At 45.7% G+C, this 15893-nt stretch overlaps 1 protein-coding gene across 1 annotated transcript in view; it reads right to left on the reverse strand.

Annotated features, from left to right (window-relative positions):
• LOC122934068 (WD repeat and coiled-coil-containing protein-like) overlaps positions 1 to 15151 on the reverse strand; it is a 30956-nt gene extending 15805 nt beyond the window's left edge. Inside the window, exon 1 of the mRNA XM_044289219.1 lies at positions 13346 to 15151. Coding sequence (XP_044145154.1) covers positions 13346 to 15151 — 1806 coding nt within the window. The remainder of the gene's footprint in view (positions 1 to 13345) is intronic.
• Between the last annotated feature and the right edge of the window lie 742 nt (positions 15152 to 15893).

Raw genomic sequence — 15893 nt, forward strand, 5'->3', positions numbered from 1 at the left:
GGTGTACCCAGTAATTGCCTAGTATGTGGTGTACCCAGTCATCACCCAGTATGTGGCGTGCGCAGTTATTACCAAGTATGTGGTGTACCCAGTCATCTCCCAGCATGTGGTTTACCCAATCATTACCCAGTCATCACCTAGTATGTGGTGTACCCAGTCATCACCAACTATGTTGTATACCCAGCCAGCACCCAGTGTGTAGTGTACTCACTCATTATTCTGTACATGGAGTACCCAGTCATCACCCATTTATGCGGTGTGCCCAGCCAGCACCCAGTGGATGGTGTACACAATCAACACCCAGTGTGTGGTGTACCCAGTCCTCACCCAGTATGTGGTGTACCCAGTCATCACCCAGTATGTGGAGTACCCAGTCATTACCCAGTATGTGGTGTACCAAGTAATTACCTAGTATGTGGTATACCCAGTCATTACTCAGTATGTGGTGTACCCAGCCATTACCCAGTATGTGGTGTACATAGTCATCATGCAGTATGTGGTGTACCCAGTCATTACCTAGTATGTGGTGTACCCAGTCAATAACTAGTATGTGGAGTACCCAGTCATCACCCAGTATGTGGTGTACGCAGTCATTACCTAGCATGTGGTATACCCAGTCAACACCCAGTATGTGGTGTACCCAGACATCACCCAGTATGTGGTGTACCTAGTCATTACCCAGTTGTCACGGCTGAGGATGGGGAAAACCCTCAGCCATGCGATGCCAGAAGATGGATGGTCGATGCAAGGCAAGGACAGAAATCAGGGAGCAGGTCACCTCCTATCAATCCCTAATTCTTACCATGACTCCTAGCCATATGAGCCGACCCTGATGGTAGGACGGCTCATACTCCGGAACATGATATTCCTGCTAGCCCTCAGGGTGGCCCTGGACTAGGAGCAGGGTAAGACTACCTGTTCCTCCTAGATACAGACGAACAGATATCTCACTGGCCAAGCTATAAAGAAAGGGGAAACATAAACAGACATATGGCAATTGCAGGTAAGTGAAACTAGTACCACACCTACCTTCCACAGACACACAACCTGGAACCCATGTACAAGTGCTGCTGTCCACAACAACACAAAGGACACACCACACATCACACGGGAACCCAGGAAACCATAAGCTGCAATAAATAAAGAGACCAAAGAAACATCTTCATAACACCATGTAACATAACTTATGACCACAAGGGTGGCCCCCACTGGCAGATGGTATATCACAGGAGGATGACTCCAGCTAGCCATGGCTGAAGTACCCCTCAGACTACTGATCACAGCAGAGGCTAAATAGCCCATGTAGCCACACCCACACACAGACACACCCAGTGCACACACACTAGGAAGGAAGTTAACCCTTCTCACACCAGGGAAGGAAAGACAGCCACTTGCACTGTGCACTCATAAGCAAATACACTGCAGCTGTTACCGCAGGCGTGGCAACCATGTCCTGGGAGTCAGCCAGGAGACCGAGACACTGCCGCCACATGTACACAATACAAAACGTTGCCATGGGCAGCCACAAGTGAAGGGAATTGTCACAGTACACACCTACATAAACCTCGTGCACACCAGACAAGGAAAGTGCACACAAACACACACACAAAGTCAGAGGCAACCGCACGCATACCTGTTGTCCACGGCAACCGCACTTGAGGCAAACAACTAAGTGCCCCCAGCTGCGGTTGACACAACACCCAGACCGCGGGCAACTGCATGCGGCTCCCAAGGAGTCCTGACCATAACCATGGGCGTGACACCAGTATGTGGTGTACGCAGTCATCACCCAGTATATGCTGTATGTAGTCATCACCCAGTATGTGGTGTATGCAGTCATCACCCAGTATGTGGTGTACCCAGTCATCATCCAGTATGTGGCTCACTCACTCAGTCATAACCCAGTATATGGTGTATCCAGTCATCACCCAGTATGTGGTGTACCCGGTCATTACCTAGTATGTGGTGTACCCAGTCATCACCCACTATGTGGTGTGAGCAGTCATTACACAGCATGTGGTTTACCCAATCATTACCCAGTCGTCACCTAGTATGTGGCTTACCTAGTCATCACACAGTATGTAATATATCCAGTCATCACCAGTATGTGGTGTACCCAGTCATTACCCAGTATATAGTGTACCCAGTCATCACCCAGTATGTGGTGTACCCAGTCATCACCCAGTATGTAGTTTACACAATCATTACCCAGTCATCACCCAGTATGTGGTGTACCCAGTCATTAGCTAGTATGTGGTGTACCCAGTCATCACCTAGTATGTGCTGTACTGTGTCATCACCCAGTATGTGGTGTACCCAGTCATTACCTAGTATGTGGTGTACCCAGTCATTACCTAGTATGTGGTGTACCCAGTCATCACCTAGTATGTGCTGTACCCAGTCATTACCTTTCTATGTGGTGTACCCAGTCATCATCCACTATGTGGCGTGCGCAGTCATTACCCAGCGTGTGGTTTACCCAATCACTACCCAGTCATCACCAGTATGTGGTGTACCCAGTCATTATTTAGTATGTGGTGTACCCAGTCATCATGCAGTATGTGGTGTACCCAGTCATTACTAAATATGTGGTGTACCCAGTCATCACCCAGTATGTGGTGTACCCAGTCATCATGCAGTATGTAATGTACCCAGTCATTACCTAGTATGTGGTGTACCCAGTCATCACCCAGTATATGGTTTACCTAATCATTACCCAGTATGTTATTTACCCAGTAGGTGGTGTACCCAGTCATCACCCAGTATGTGGTGTGCCCAGTCATTACCTAGCATGTGGTGTGCGCAGTCAACACCCAGTATGTGGTGTACCCAGAGATCACTCAGTATGTGGTGTACCCAGTCATCACCCAGTATGTGGTTTACCTAATCATTACCCAGTATGTTATTTACCCAGTAGGTGGTGTACCCAGTCATCACCCAGTATGTGGTGTGCCCAGTCATTACCTAGCATGTGGTGTGCCCAGTCATCACCCAGTATGTGGTGTACCCAGACATCACTCAGTATGTGGTGTACCCAGTCATCACCCAGTATGTGGTGTACCCAGCATGTGGTGTATGTAGTGATCATCCAGCATTTGGCTCACATAGTCATAACCCAGTATATGATGTATCCAGTCATCAACCGGATTTGGTGTACCCAGTCATCACCCAGTATGTGGCGTGCGCAGTTATTACCCAGTATGTGGTGTACTGTAACATCACCCAGCATGTGGTTTACCCAATAATTACCCAGTCGTCACCCAGTATGTGGCTTACCTAGTCATCACCCAGTATGTGGTGTACACAGTCGTTACCCAGTATATAGTGTACCCAGTCATCACCCAGTAAGTGGTGTATCCAGTCATTACCTAGTATGTAGTGTACCCAGTCATCACACAGTATGTGGAATGTGCAGTTACCTAGTATGTGGTGTACCCAGCCATTATTTAGTATGTGGTGTACCCAGTCATCACCTAGTATGTGGTGTACCCAGTCATCACCCAGTATGTGGTGTACCCATTCATCACCCAGTATGTGGTTTACCCAATCGTTACCCAGTATGTGATTTACCCAGTCATCACCCAGTAGGTGGTGTAACCAGTCATTACCTAGTATGTAGTGTACTGTGTCATCACCCAGCATGTGGTTTACCCAATCATTACCCAGTCGTCACCCAGTATGTGGCTTACCCAATCATTACCCAGTATGTGATTTACCCAGTCATCACCCAGTATGTGGTGTACCCAGTCATTACCTAGTATTTGGTGTACCCAGTCATTACCTAGTATGTGGTGTACCCAGTCATCACCTAGTATGTGCTGTACGGTGTCATCACCCAGTATGTGGTGTATCCAGTCATCACTAGTATGTGGTGTACCCAGTTATTACCCAGTATATAGTGTACCCAGTCATCATCCAGTAAGTGGTGTATCCAGTCATTACCCAGTATGTGGTGTACCCAGTCATCACCCAGTATGTGGCATGCGCAGTCATTACCTAGTATGTGGTATACCCTGTCATTATTTAGTATGTGGTGTACCCAGTCATTACCCAGTATGTGGTGTACCCAGTCATCAACCAGTATGTGGTGTGCGCAGTCATTATCTAGCATGTGGTGTACCCAGTCAACACCCAGTATGTGGTGTACCCAGACATCACCCAGTAGGTGGTGTACCCAGACATCACCCAGTAGGTGGTGTACCTAGTCATCACCCAGTGTAACCAGTCATTACCTAGTATGTAGTGTACTGTGTCATCACCCAGTATGTGGTGTACCCAGTCATCATCCAGTATGTGGCTCACATAGTCATAACCCAGTATATGGTGTATCCAGTCATCAACCGGATTTGGTGTACCCAGTCATCACCCAGTATGCTGTGTACCCAGTCATCACTCAGTATGTGGTGTACTGTAACATCACCCAGCATGTGGTTTCCCCAATCATTACCCAGTTGTGACCCAGTATGTGGCTTACCCAGTCATCACCCAGTATGTGGCATGCGCAGTCATTACCTAGTATGTGGTATACCCTGTCATTATTTAGTATGTGGTGTACCCAGTCATTACCTAGTATGTGGTGTACCCAGTCATCAACCAGTATGTGGTGTGCGCAGTCATTATCTAGCATGTGGTGTACCCAGTCAACACCCAGTATGTGGTGTACCCAGACATCACCCAGTAGGCGGTGTACCCAGACATCACCCAGTAGGTGGTGTACCTAGTCATCACCCAGTGTAACCAGTCATTACCTAGTATGTAGTGTACTGTGTCATCACCCAGTATGTGGTGTACCCAGTCATCATCCAGTATGTGGCTCACATAGTCATAACCCAGTATATGGTGTATCCAGTCATCAACCGGATTTGGTGTACCCAGTCATCACCCAGTATGTGGTGTACTGTAACATCACCCAGCATGTGGTTTCCCCAATCATTACCCAGTCATCACCCAGTATGTGGTGTACACAGTAGTTACCCAGTATATAGTGTACCCAGTCATCACCCAGTAAATGGTGTATCCAGTCATTACCTAGTATGTGGGTACCCAGTCATTATTTAGTATGTGGTGTACCCAGTCATCACCCAGTATGTGGTGTACCCAGTCATCACCCAGTATGTGGTGTACCCAGTCATCACCCAGTATGTGGTGTACCCAGTCATCACCCAGTATGTGGTGTACCCAGTCATCACCCAGTATGTGGTGTACCCATTCATCACCCAGTATGTTTTTTACCCAATCATTACCCAGTATGTGATTTACCCAGTCATCACCCAGTAGGTGGTGTAACCAGTCATTACCTAGTATGTGGTGTACCCAGTCATTACCTAGTATGTGGTGTACCCAGTCATCACCCAGTAAGTGGTTTACCCAATCATTACCCAGTATGTGATTTACCCAGTCATCACCCTGTACATGACGTACCCAGTCATTACCTAGTATGTGGTGTACCCAGTCATCACCCTGTACATGACGTACCCAGTCATTACCCAGTATAATAATAATATTAATTATAATTTTTTTTTTATTCTATTCACCAGGCCACAGAATTTTTTGGGAAAAATTTAGTTCGGTCACAATATATTCGCTGTGAATCTCGTTAAAAAACATCTATTTCCTGGCTGCAGAGAACCTGTATAGTGGTGTAGAACACTTGTGCCTTGCAGTAACACGCATAGGGAGTCTGCTGTGGTAGTGAAACAATACTGTGAGTCAGTATGACATGCAGATGACAGGCGTCGCTCTTAGAATCACTGCACACTTCACTTATTTGGGCAGTCACAGGGCCAAAACTGACCAAATAACTCAAGTATGAACTCAGCCTTACAGGTCGATGTTAGCGCCAAGAAGAAGCACACTCCTTTTACACCGTCATCAGCTGATTCCACATAGATGTCTACAGAACCTGTTCAATTAAACGCTTATACAAGTAGAGCCCTCTCCCCCGACAGAGTGGAGAGGGTGTCAGCAGTAAGTTTGTGTAGATGTCACTGATTTGCCCTTCCTCTGATCCGTCAGAGAAATAACCCCCCAAAAAACAAATCCTATCTGTGGAGCTTCCGTCTTCACTCGGTCAGCATTTTGTCATTAATCCATCAGTATCGCTAATGCCCAAAAAAACAGGAGTGGATCAAAAAAAAATGTGTCATCCACAGATATCTTTATAACAGTGTCATCCACAGATGCCCCCATAACGATGCGAAATCCACAGATGCCCCCATAACATTTCCATCTACAGATCCCCATAATAGTGTCACCCAGAGGTCCCCATAACAGTGCGTCATCCACAGATGCCCCCATAACAGTGCGTCATCCACATATCCACATAATATTGCCTCATCCACAGATCCCCCATAACAGTGTCATCCACAGACCACCAATAGTTCAAAACCCACCGAAATCACACCTTTTGGTTCAAAACAATTTTTTTCTTATTTTCCTTCTCAAAAACCTAGGTGCATCTTTTTATCAGGCGCATCTTATAAAGCGAAAAATACGGTACTCCGTGTTGCAGTGGCGGCACTGCAATGCTAGGGTGAACCTTGGTCTCCTTCCTGAACTGCAGAGCGGTGCCCACTTCCAGCCCTGAGCCCAGCTGCCCAGAGCACTGATCCTGAGCCTGCTGGGGTCTTCAGACCTGTGAGTATTTACAGTCATTCACTGTAAGCTATATTATATATACACTGAACAAAAAATATGAATATAAATATTTCATGCTGTCTAATCAGCACCTTGATATGCCACACCTGTGAGGTGGGATGGATTATCTCGACAAAGGAGAAGTGCTCACTAACACAGATTTAGATTTGTGAACAATATTTGAGAGTAATGGGTCTTTTGTGTATGTAGAAAATGTTTCAGATCTTTGCTCATGCAAAATAGGATCAAAACCGAAAGTGTTGCATTTATATTTTTGTTCAGTGTATATATATATTACTTGTTTTATGTGGGAAGGCGGGATCCAGGGGGCCCAAGTAAATGCTTGCACAGGGTCCAATCAATATTAAAGACGGCCCTGCTGCCACCCCACCCCTCCCCAGCAGCCATGGCTGTGGAACGTGAGCGCAGAGAGCCCTGCAAGAGGATGGATGATGGCACAGATAGGCAGCTGCCAACTGACTACTAGTGCTGATCGCAAAAATTATATTCGCAAATTTTTATTGCAAATATCGGCACTTCGAGAATTCGCAAAGATGTAGAATATAGTGCTGTATATTGGTAATCGTGAATATTCTAGATTTTTTTTAAACAGTAACCTCCCTTTTTGCTTGTGGGCCAATGAGAAGGCTGCAATATCTTTGTCAGAGCTTAGCAACATCCCTAGCAACCAATAAGAACGTAGCCTACCCCTTACTATATAAGAACCTCCCCAGCAGCCATTTTCTGCAGTTTTTTGCAGATCTGAGAGAGAGAGCAGTGTCATTGCTGTGCTCTGTGCTTTCATCTGGATCCTATTCCTTATCCAATTACATTAGATAGTTAGTTAGCTCCTATATATAATACAGATAGTTAGTAGGAGATAGTCAGTGTAGGTTATATCCCGATATAGTGTAGCTGATAGGTTCCAGTGCAGGGTGTTAGGTAGTGTGATAGGAATTACTGTTTCTCTGCTGTCCATACACACATGCTACAGACATAGTGCTGTGATGTCACAACAATACTTAGTGCACCAATCAGTAATATCTACTCAGACCTGATAAAATGTGAAGTTTTATGTATTGTGCAAAAAAATGTGCATCATTAGTGCCGATTTGCGCAATCGTGAAAATAATGACTGGAGATCGCGAATTCTAGAATTTATAGTGAATATTAAGCAAAAAATGTGCGAAATATTGCGAAAACAAATATTGCCTATGCCGCTCATCACTACTGACTACATAGGATGTCTCTATAGTAGTTCAGTTTGTCCTCCTTCTCAGCAGGTGTAAAAAAGGCCCTCATTTTGGACCGGTAGCGAGGGTCCAACAAGGTAGAGAGCCAGAAGTCATCCCGCTGCCGAATGGTGACAATTCGGCTGTCACTACCCAAGCAAGTGAGCATGCAGCGGCCCATTTGTGCATGTGACTTGGAGGAGCTCCCTGCCTCCATCTCCACTGCATACTGCCATGGTGTGTCTGGGTCCTTTGCCTCGTCCTCCTCATCGCCCTGTAGCTCCTCTGGCTGCTCCTCCTCTCCTGTCCCCTGTGTAGAAAAAACACCCATTTCGCTACACATTGCTTGTGCTCCAATGTCATCCTCCTCCAGTTCAGCCCCCACAGGACTCATGTGGCCATGAGATCTAGGCGACATGCAACGTGCCGATCCGCAGGGGGAGAACATGTGAGGTTCACGGTGGGCCAAATGGTACAATAGTTGATCGGGTACTCACGGTTAGCAGATGCCTCCCTTGGCCAGCAGTGCAGTGAAGGGGAGAACAGCACTGGATTCCCTGGGGCACACTCTATTACAGGGGACACCGGCCAGGTGGTGATCAAGGTGCCCTTGATGGTGATTGGGTTTCTGAGTGCTTGTGCGGCTGGGCCCCTGACTTAGGTAATGTCGTGAAGCCAGTACCTTGATGGTGCAAAATTATGAGAGTGGTGGTAGTATGGAGATAGAAGAATGAGGCAGGTTTTAAATCCCACTAAGAACTTTACTGTAACCAGGATCTTGACAGCAATTTACATCCAGTTATAAAACAGTCCCTTATGAACATGTAGGTTGGATGTGGCAAATCCTAGTAACAGGCTGTATATGTGGCTATATCTCAGGCTACCGTAGGAAGTTGTGTACTCACTGGTATTCAGCTCTTTGCCTTGTTCCAATCTCAGTAAAGGTGGTTCAAGTCCTTATCTTCTAAACACAAATGATGTAACAGATGTCCTATCTGTCCTTGAAGTAACGGTGAGGCTACGGAAGCTAATAAACCTTCACATTATTACAAAGGTGACTAGAGCCTAGAATAATGGCTATATTTCCTTCCTTTGTCTTTCCACAATAAACTTTGTAAAATCCACTTGGCACTCCGGAAGAGTAGACAGTAGAACAAAGACTTCACCTCTGCCTATTTTCCTTGCTTGACACCGAAACCATGAATTGGCTCCTCTGGGCTGTGGAGCCCAAGAGAGAGCTGAGAGGAGGGGTCCTCTCCTTCCCCCCCTTGCCCCTCACTCCATCTCCTCCTGCTTCCACACTCTAACTCCAACTCCCTCACTAGGCCTGAACTGTAGTATATATACTGTGGTGCTATCTCCATCTAGTGGTGGAATGTGTGTAGTGCACTTAACAGCCTGGTAACAGGGATTCTACATAAGAATGAAATACAGCATGATATAACATATGACATAACAAGCTTTTGCAGTGCCCACATACACTAGTGGGAAGCTGCAGACACGTCTCCAGTCCCCTGACCAGCCAGATTTACCAGCATCTGTTCCAGAACATGAAGCAGTGGAATTACATAGTTCATCACGTAGTCCTGGTGACTGACAAATAATGTGGCCTCCTCAAAGGGCCTGAGCAAACGGCAGGTGTCACGAATGATCTGCCGCTGGCTGACATCGAAGTTACACAGGGGAGTACTCCTGTCTGCTTGGATCATCAGGAAATCATTTATGGCCTTTCTCTGTTCGTACAGTAGGTACAGCATATGGAGGATGGAATTCCAACGGGTGGAAACGTCGCATATCAGCCTATGTTGGGGCATGCCATGTTCTTCCCATTGTCGGCCACCATGTTTCCGATTTTCAGTTGTTGCGGAGAAAGCCAGGATTAGATTTCTTGCTGAAGGACACAGAGCAGTTCTTCCCCTGCGTGACTCCATTCGCCCAGGCAAGCCAGGTGCAGAACAGCACTGCCACGCCCTGCACATGTGGTATGCTGGAGGAGCACTGTGAATTGTCCCTGCACTGGAGACTGAGGACACGGTGAAGGATAAGGAGGCAGAGGCGGACATTGTCGCAGAACCAAAGGCGCGAGAATGTGGAGTCGGAAGCTGCGTCACCTGGCCAAGTTGCTGGTGTGGCTGTGCAGGAACCACATTCATCCAGTGGGCCGTAAAGGACATGTATTGTCCCTGACCGTAGTTACAGCTCCACACGTCAGCGCTGCTGTGCACTTTGGCAGACACGGAAAGGCTCAAGGACTGGCCCACCTTCTGTTCTACATGTGTGTGCAGGGCTGGTACTGACTTTTTGGCAAAGAAATGACTGCTTGGGACTCTCCACCTCGGCTCAGTACAAGCCATCAGTTCTCTGAAAGTTGCAGAGTCTACCACTTGGAAAGGGAGGGACTGCAGCACCAATAACTTGGCCAGGAGCATGTTCAGCTTCTGCACCGTTTGATGAGTGCACTCATACTGTTGTTTCTTGGCAATCGCTTCACTGATCGATTTCTGACAGAATGACTGATGAGAAGTAGGAGGAGGAGCAGAAGCATCAGGACCAGCAGATGATGCGAAGGACAGACAGCTCCCTTCGGCTGAGGTGGTGCAGCCTTTACTGCCTGAAACCGGGTGCGTGCCACTGGGTGATGTAGCGGTTGCTGCGGCAGGCTGGACCACCACATCGGAGCCACGGTTCTCCCAGGCCACTTTATGGCGATGATGCATATGTTGACGCAGGGCCGTAGTGCCAACATTGGCACCCTAGCCGCGCTTCACCTTCTGCCCACAGATTCTACATATGGCCACGTCCACCTTCCGACGGCTTTACAAAAAACTGCCACACCGCCGAGTAGGTGATGTTACCCCCAACACTACGCACTGATTGACTGCTACCGCCGCTGCCTCCATGAACATGTGCACCACTACTTTTCGGGCAGGTAGGCTCCCGCGAAGCGGGTGGTCTACCCGGGAATGTTTTGCTCCCGACCTCCCACTGTTGCCACCCTGCTGACTCCTGGCCATGCTAGCGCCTTGCTGGCTCCGCTGCTGCCTCACAGGCAAGCTGCCACCCTTTTCTCTCGATGATGATGAAGCCCCTTCGTCACCCGGCATCATCATCATCGAGTACTGTCTGCACGTCACTGATGTCCTCCTCAACCGTCTCTGGGTCAGGAGCCTGACCGCTCGCAACACCTGCTCCTACCCCACTCTCCCCATCACTACTTGCCCGCCGAGTGGAGAAAGCGGCAGATGTCTGCTCCAGATCTTGGCTGGGCAGTAGCTGCTGACTGTCCTCTAGTAGCTCATCCTCACTGTATAGTGGAGCTGAGCCCACAGCATATAATACTTCTCTGGCTGAGGGAGCAGAAAAGGACAGAGGCAGGTTGAGGACAGGTAAGGGCACAGGGCCTGCTCCCGGGCCATGCCAACTAAGAGTCGTGTCAGAGGAACCCACCAACTCTTGGCCCACCGACTCTTGGCTGGGGGTGTCTAATGTCACTAAGGACACTGCGCCTGTGCAGAATACTAAACGGGACAGCGCAGGCGCGGGATTTACGGGTCACTGAGGAGAAGCTCGGACGTCAGTCAACTGTACATGGGTGTGCCAAAGCCAAAGGGTGAGAAGACGAAGCCTTTAGGTGCTGCAGCAACGCCCCACTAGCACCTACAGGCTCATTAGCATATTATAAATGCTTTTATTTTGCGGGAACGGCGGCAGGCAGGTAGTTATAAAGCATACTGTTATGTACTGCTGACATTAGCACATCGCTAATGTCAGTCAGCTACATAACCATTTTTCTCATTACAGAAACCCTTTAAAACAGATAACAGCACCGCTGACTGGAAAATATATTTTTTCTTTTTACGGTAATACACGCCACAAAGTCTTTACAAGATATACAGTAACTGCACCGTCTAAATGGCAAATATATTTTGGCTTTGCCACTAATACACAGCAAAAATGGCTTTAGAACAGATAACATCACAGTTGACTGGCAAAAATATTTTGGTTTTGCCACTAATACATGGCAAAAATTGCTTTAAAACAGATAACAGTACCGCTGAGCGGAAAATATATATTTTCTTTTTACGGTAATACACGCCACAAAAGGCTTTAAAAGATATACGGTAACTGCACCGCTAAACGGCAAATACATTTTGGTTTTTCCACTAATACACAGCAAAAATGGCTTTAGAACAGATAACTGCACCGCTGAGCAGCAAATATATTTTTTCTTTTTACGGTAATACACGCCACAAAAGGTTTTAAAACATATGCAGTAACTGCACCGCTGAGCAGCAAATATATTTTTGGTTTGCCACTAATACACAGCAAAAATGACTTTAAAACAGATAACCACACAGCTGACCGGCAAATATATTTTGCTTTTGCCACTAATACACGACAAAAAGGGCTGTAATGTTAGCACTACAACGGCTAATAAGCCCTTTTCTTCCCACTAATAAAAGCCAAAAAATGCTTTAGAACATGTAACTGCACTGCACAAGGGCAAATAAGGCGTAGAAATATTTCCTTGTGATAAACCGTGTTAATGGCTGTATCAAACACCACTTGCACCCCAGTAACATTTCCCTGCACTGGTAAATCACTTTTTCTGCACAATTAAATATTTTTTTCTATCACTGTCCCTAGCGCCTGCAGACGTCTCTCCCTGCACTCAGAACACTGGTAAATGGCAGAATCTAAGATGGCTGCCGCTATTTATAGGGCTGTGACATTACAGGGCTGGCCGCTGATTGGCTGCATGCATGCATGTCAATCTGGGTGATCCCGCCTTCCCAGAGTTCCTTTCTCCATGTCCTCACAAGTGCAGCAGACATTTTAGGAAAAAATGTGATTCGTTGCCACGAAGCGCGAAATTCGGCTTCGGTGCGAATCAAATTTTTCCTGACATTCGGATCGAATTCCACTTCGTCAGCTTCGATTCGCTCATCTCTAATAATAATAATATGTGGTTTACCCAATCATCACCCAGTATATACAGTGCCCAGTCACCTAGAGGCTCAGATTTCTCTCCGCAACTGGTGCGCCCTCTACACTTTGACAGCAACAGGCAATGAAAAATGTCCCGGCCCTGTCAATCAAAGTGCAGAGGGGGCGGCAGTTGCAGAGAGCAAAGCCTCTAGGTGTAATGGTAATGCTCCTAGAGGCTCAAATGTCTAGGGAAAAAGGGGACTGAAATACCGTGGGAATCTCTCTGTCTGGATGCTATGTCATCAGGCGTGGCATCAGCATCCAAACAAAGTGATACAGTTGTGCAAAGGGGCATGGCCTATGAAACGGGTACTTGGTCATGACAAAAAGTTAAAGTTGAAATTGTCCTGCGTCAAACACAATAGTGTTTCTCTTGGGATCCTGTTTCAGAAAGTTGGCAAGTATGTTATATGGAATGGTCATTTTTTAGATAAATGTCAAGAATGTATAAAAACATTTTCACAATGGCATAATAATCTAAGAAATACCTGCTGACTTATGGATATATAAGGTGGATCGTCAGAAGTTGGGTATGGCAAACTTTTTGAAAACATCTTCGAAGAATCTTTTGTTCCTGAAGGGTGACCTTGAAAATTTGTTTTCCCCTCAATATCATCATTGGTGCCTACTGATAAATAATTGTCGTTTGTTTCTTGAAGGTCATCGTTAGACCTCTGAGAAAATGATCTGTGCAGTTTCTTTTTATTTATACCCTTTACAGGCCTCCGTACGGTTGGCTCAGCTTTAAGGTTCTCCAGAGTTACAGGACATTCTGCTAGAAGTTTATTTTCATTATAGTCATCGAGACTTGATGTTGGGCTTTCGTCTCCACTTGCCTCTTGAACGAGATCTCTAATTTTCCGTTGCATACGTGGAGATTTATTTCCGATATGGTTTGGCATCCAAAGCTCTTTGCCAACATTGAGGTCATATGCTTTAAGACAACCAGTGTTCAAACCAGATTGGTCAGATATTGAATTCTGGTCACAGTTTATTCTAGATGGTATATATTCAATGGGCAATATACTTCTTGTCACTAACTGCACAGTATACTTTTCAGAAGCCAATATATGCAGAAAGCCTAAATCACTGGATTTTGGTCTCCCAACCAAGATTAGTAGTAATGTATCCGTAAGAAAAGATAGTCCTTTGGCTCTTTCATTCTCTTCTAGACGAATTTGTTGAATGTTGGGCATACATGATGGAGCAATGGGGTAAATCAATACCAGGTTGCAAGTGTTAGATGCTACTGCAACTCTTTCACTATGAGAATCAAGAGCTATGATGTCTGGGGAGGAGATACCTGGTATTGATACTTTTCTTGTAGTTGTTGAGTTCTTCTCAAAAGTTATTAGCAAAAGATTGGACAATTCTGTCTTATTTTCACCAGTAATGCTCCTCTGCCTTAAGTACATGAGTGGACTGGGGTCAGATTTACGATGCCTGGCCAGCATCTTGGACATTTCTGTTGGCATCAGTGATGAGACCTTTAACATGTCAACTGGCTCTGATTTTCCTGAATCTATAGAGACCCTTCTGTTCCTGGATAATTCTTCATCCAACATCAGCAGAGAAGATTGCATAGCAGATCCTTCAGAATCTTTGTAATGGCCATATGGGGGTTTTGTTGAAATTTCAGAAGTCACAACCACTTGGTAATCCATAATGGGTTGAACTGCAACAATCGGTGCCTCAATATTAAATATGGGGCAAAAGGAACAAGGACTTAAGGTCTTTAGGTCATCATTCCATGTGTAAGAATGAAGAGAGTCCTCCATAGCTACCACTACACGACTACCATCCTTTGTCCAGCAAGCACATCGAACTACACTACTACATGTAATGTCCGCTTTAACGCTACTATTGTTGTTAGAGACTGTATACAAAACTGAAACATCCTTCTTAGTTAACACCACTAGGATATCTTTTTTTGGATGCCATATGCATCCTTGTGGAAGAACGGGGAGAGGATCTCCATACTCACAGGTCTGGGAGACAACTAGTTTGTTCTTTTCCAATGGGTTGTAGTAGAGTTGCCATATGGTGACATGTTTCTTATGTTGAACTGCTAGCAATGCTGGAGGATCAGTTGCAGGGCCCCAAAATAGGCCATGAACATGTTCAAACTGTCCGATGACCACCGAGCTGCCAAATTCTACAGCGTCCTTTTGGAGGTGCAAAGCTGTAAGGATGACCTGTTTTCCATCTGTCCAAGCTAATCCATGGATGTTGTGAAAGGCCTGATGAAGGGCATTCATCCCACATCTCAGGAGCTTTGCTCGTCCCAAGTCCATTTCTTGTTCTCTTATGGATGTCTATATTCCTGGGGATCACAAACTTCAGCTGCCAGGTGGTAGTACACATCCCATGTTGTCTTGTCATTAGCCACAGAGAATACTGTAGAGCAAACCTCCTTCCTAACATCTTATGCTGTGTTTACCTTTATCCCTAGAAGACTTAAACCCTTGAAGATTCAAGGAAGGTTTAGCTAATTACATTTTACTTAGGAAGCTGTCCGCTGGCTTTAAGTACTGACATTCTCTCTCTAAATATAACTTTTTAATACGTTAACCCTTTCTTGAAAGAAGATTTATTATGTAGGAGATTATGACATAACCAAGCAGCAGAAGTCAGGGGATAATGGGCGTTTGCATAGAGATCCTCTTAGTTCTTTATTAAATTACCAAAAGATATCAAATATTCATCCTCCGCTTCAAGATAAAGCTCAAATTCAGGAGGAGTTATCAAGAGTTCAGTAGATGCTTAATCTTCCGATGCAGAGCGTCTATTCCTGGTGGTAATCTCATGCCAAAAATACATCTAAATGTCTATCTAATTATTTATCTGTCTGCCTGTCAGTCTGTCTGTCTATCTATCTACTATCAGTTTAATATCTATCTGTCTGCCCATCCAATCTATCAGTTTGTCTGTCTATGTAATATCTGTTTAATATCTATTTCTAATATTTATCCATCTATCTGTCTCTCTAATCTACTTATCTGTCTATCTAATATCTATCTGTTTAATATCTATCTA

This window comes from Bufo gargarizans, chromosome 4, assembly GCF_014858855.1.
Source record: "Bufo gargarizans isolate SCDJY-AF-19 chromosome 4, ASM1485885v1, whole genome shotgun sequence".
NCBI classification, from domain to species: Eukaryota; Metazoa; Chordata; class Amphibia; order Anura; family Bufonidae; genus Bufo; species Bufo gargarizans.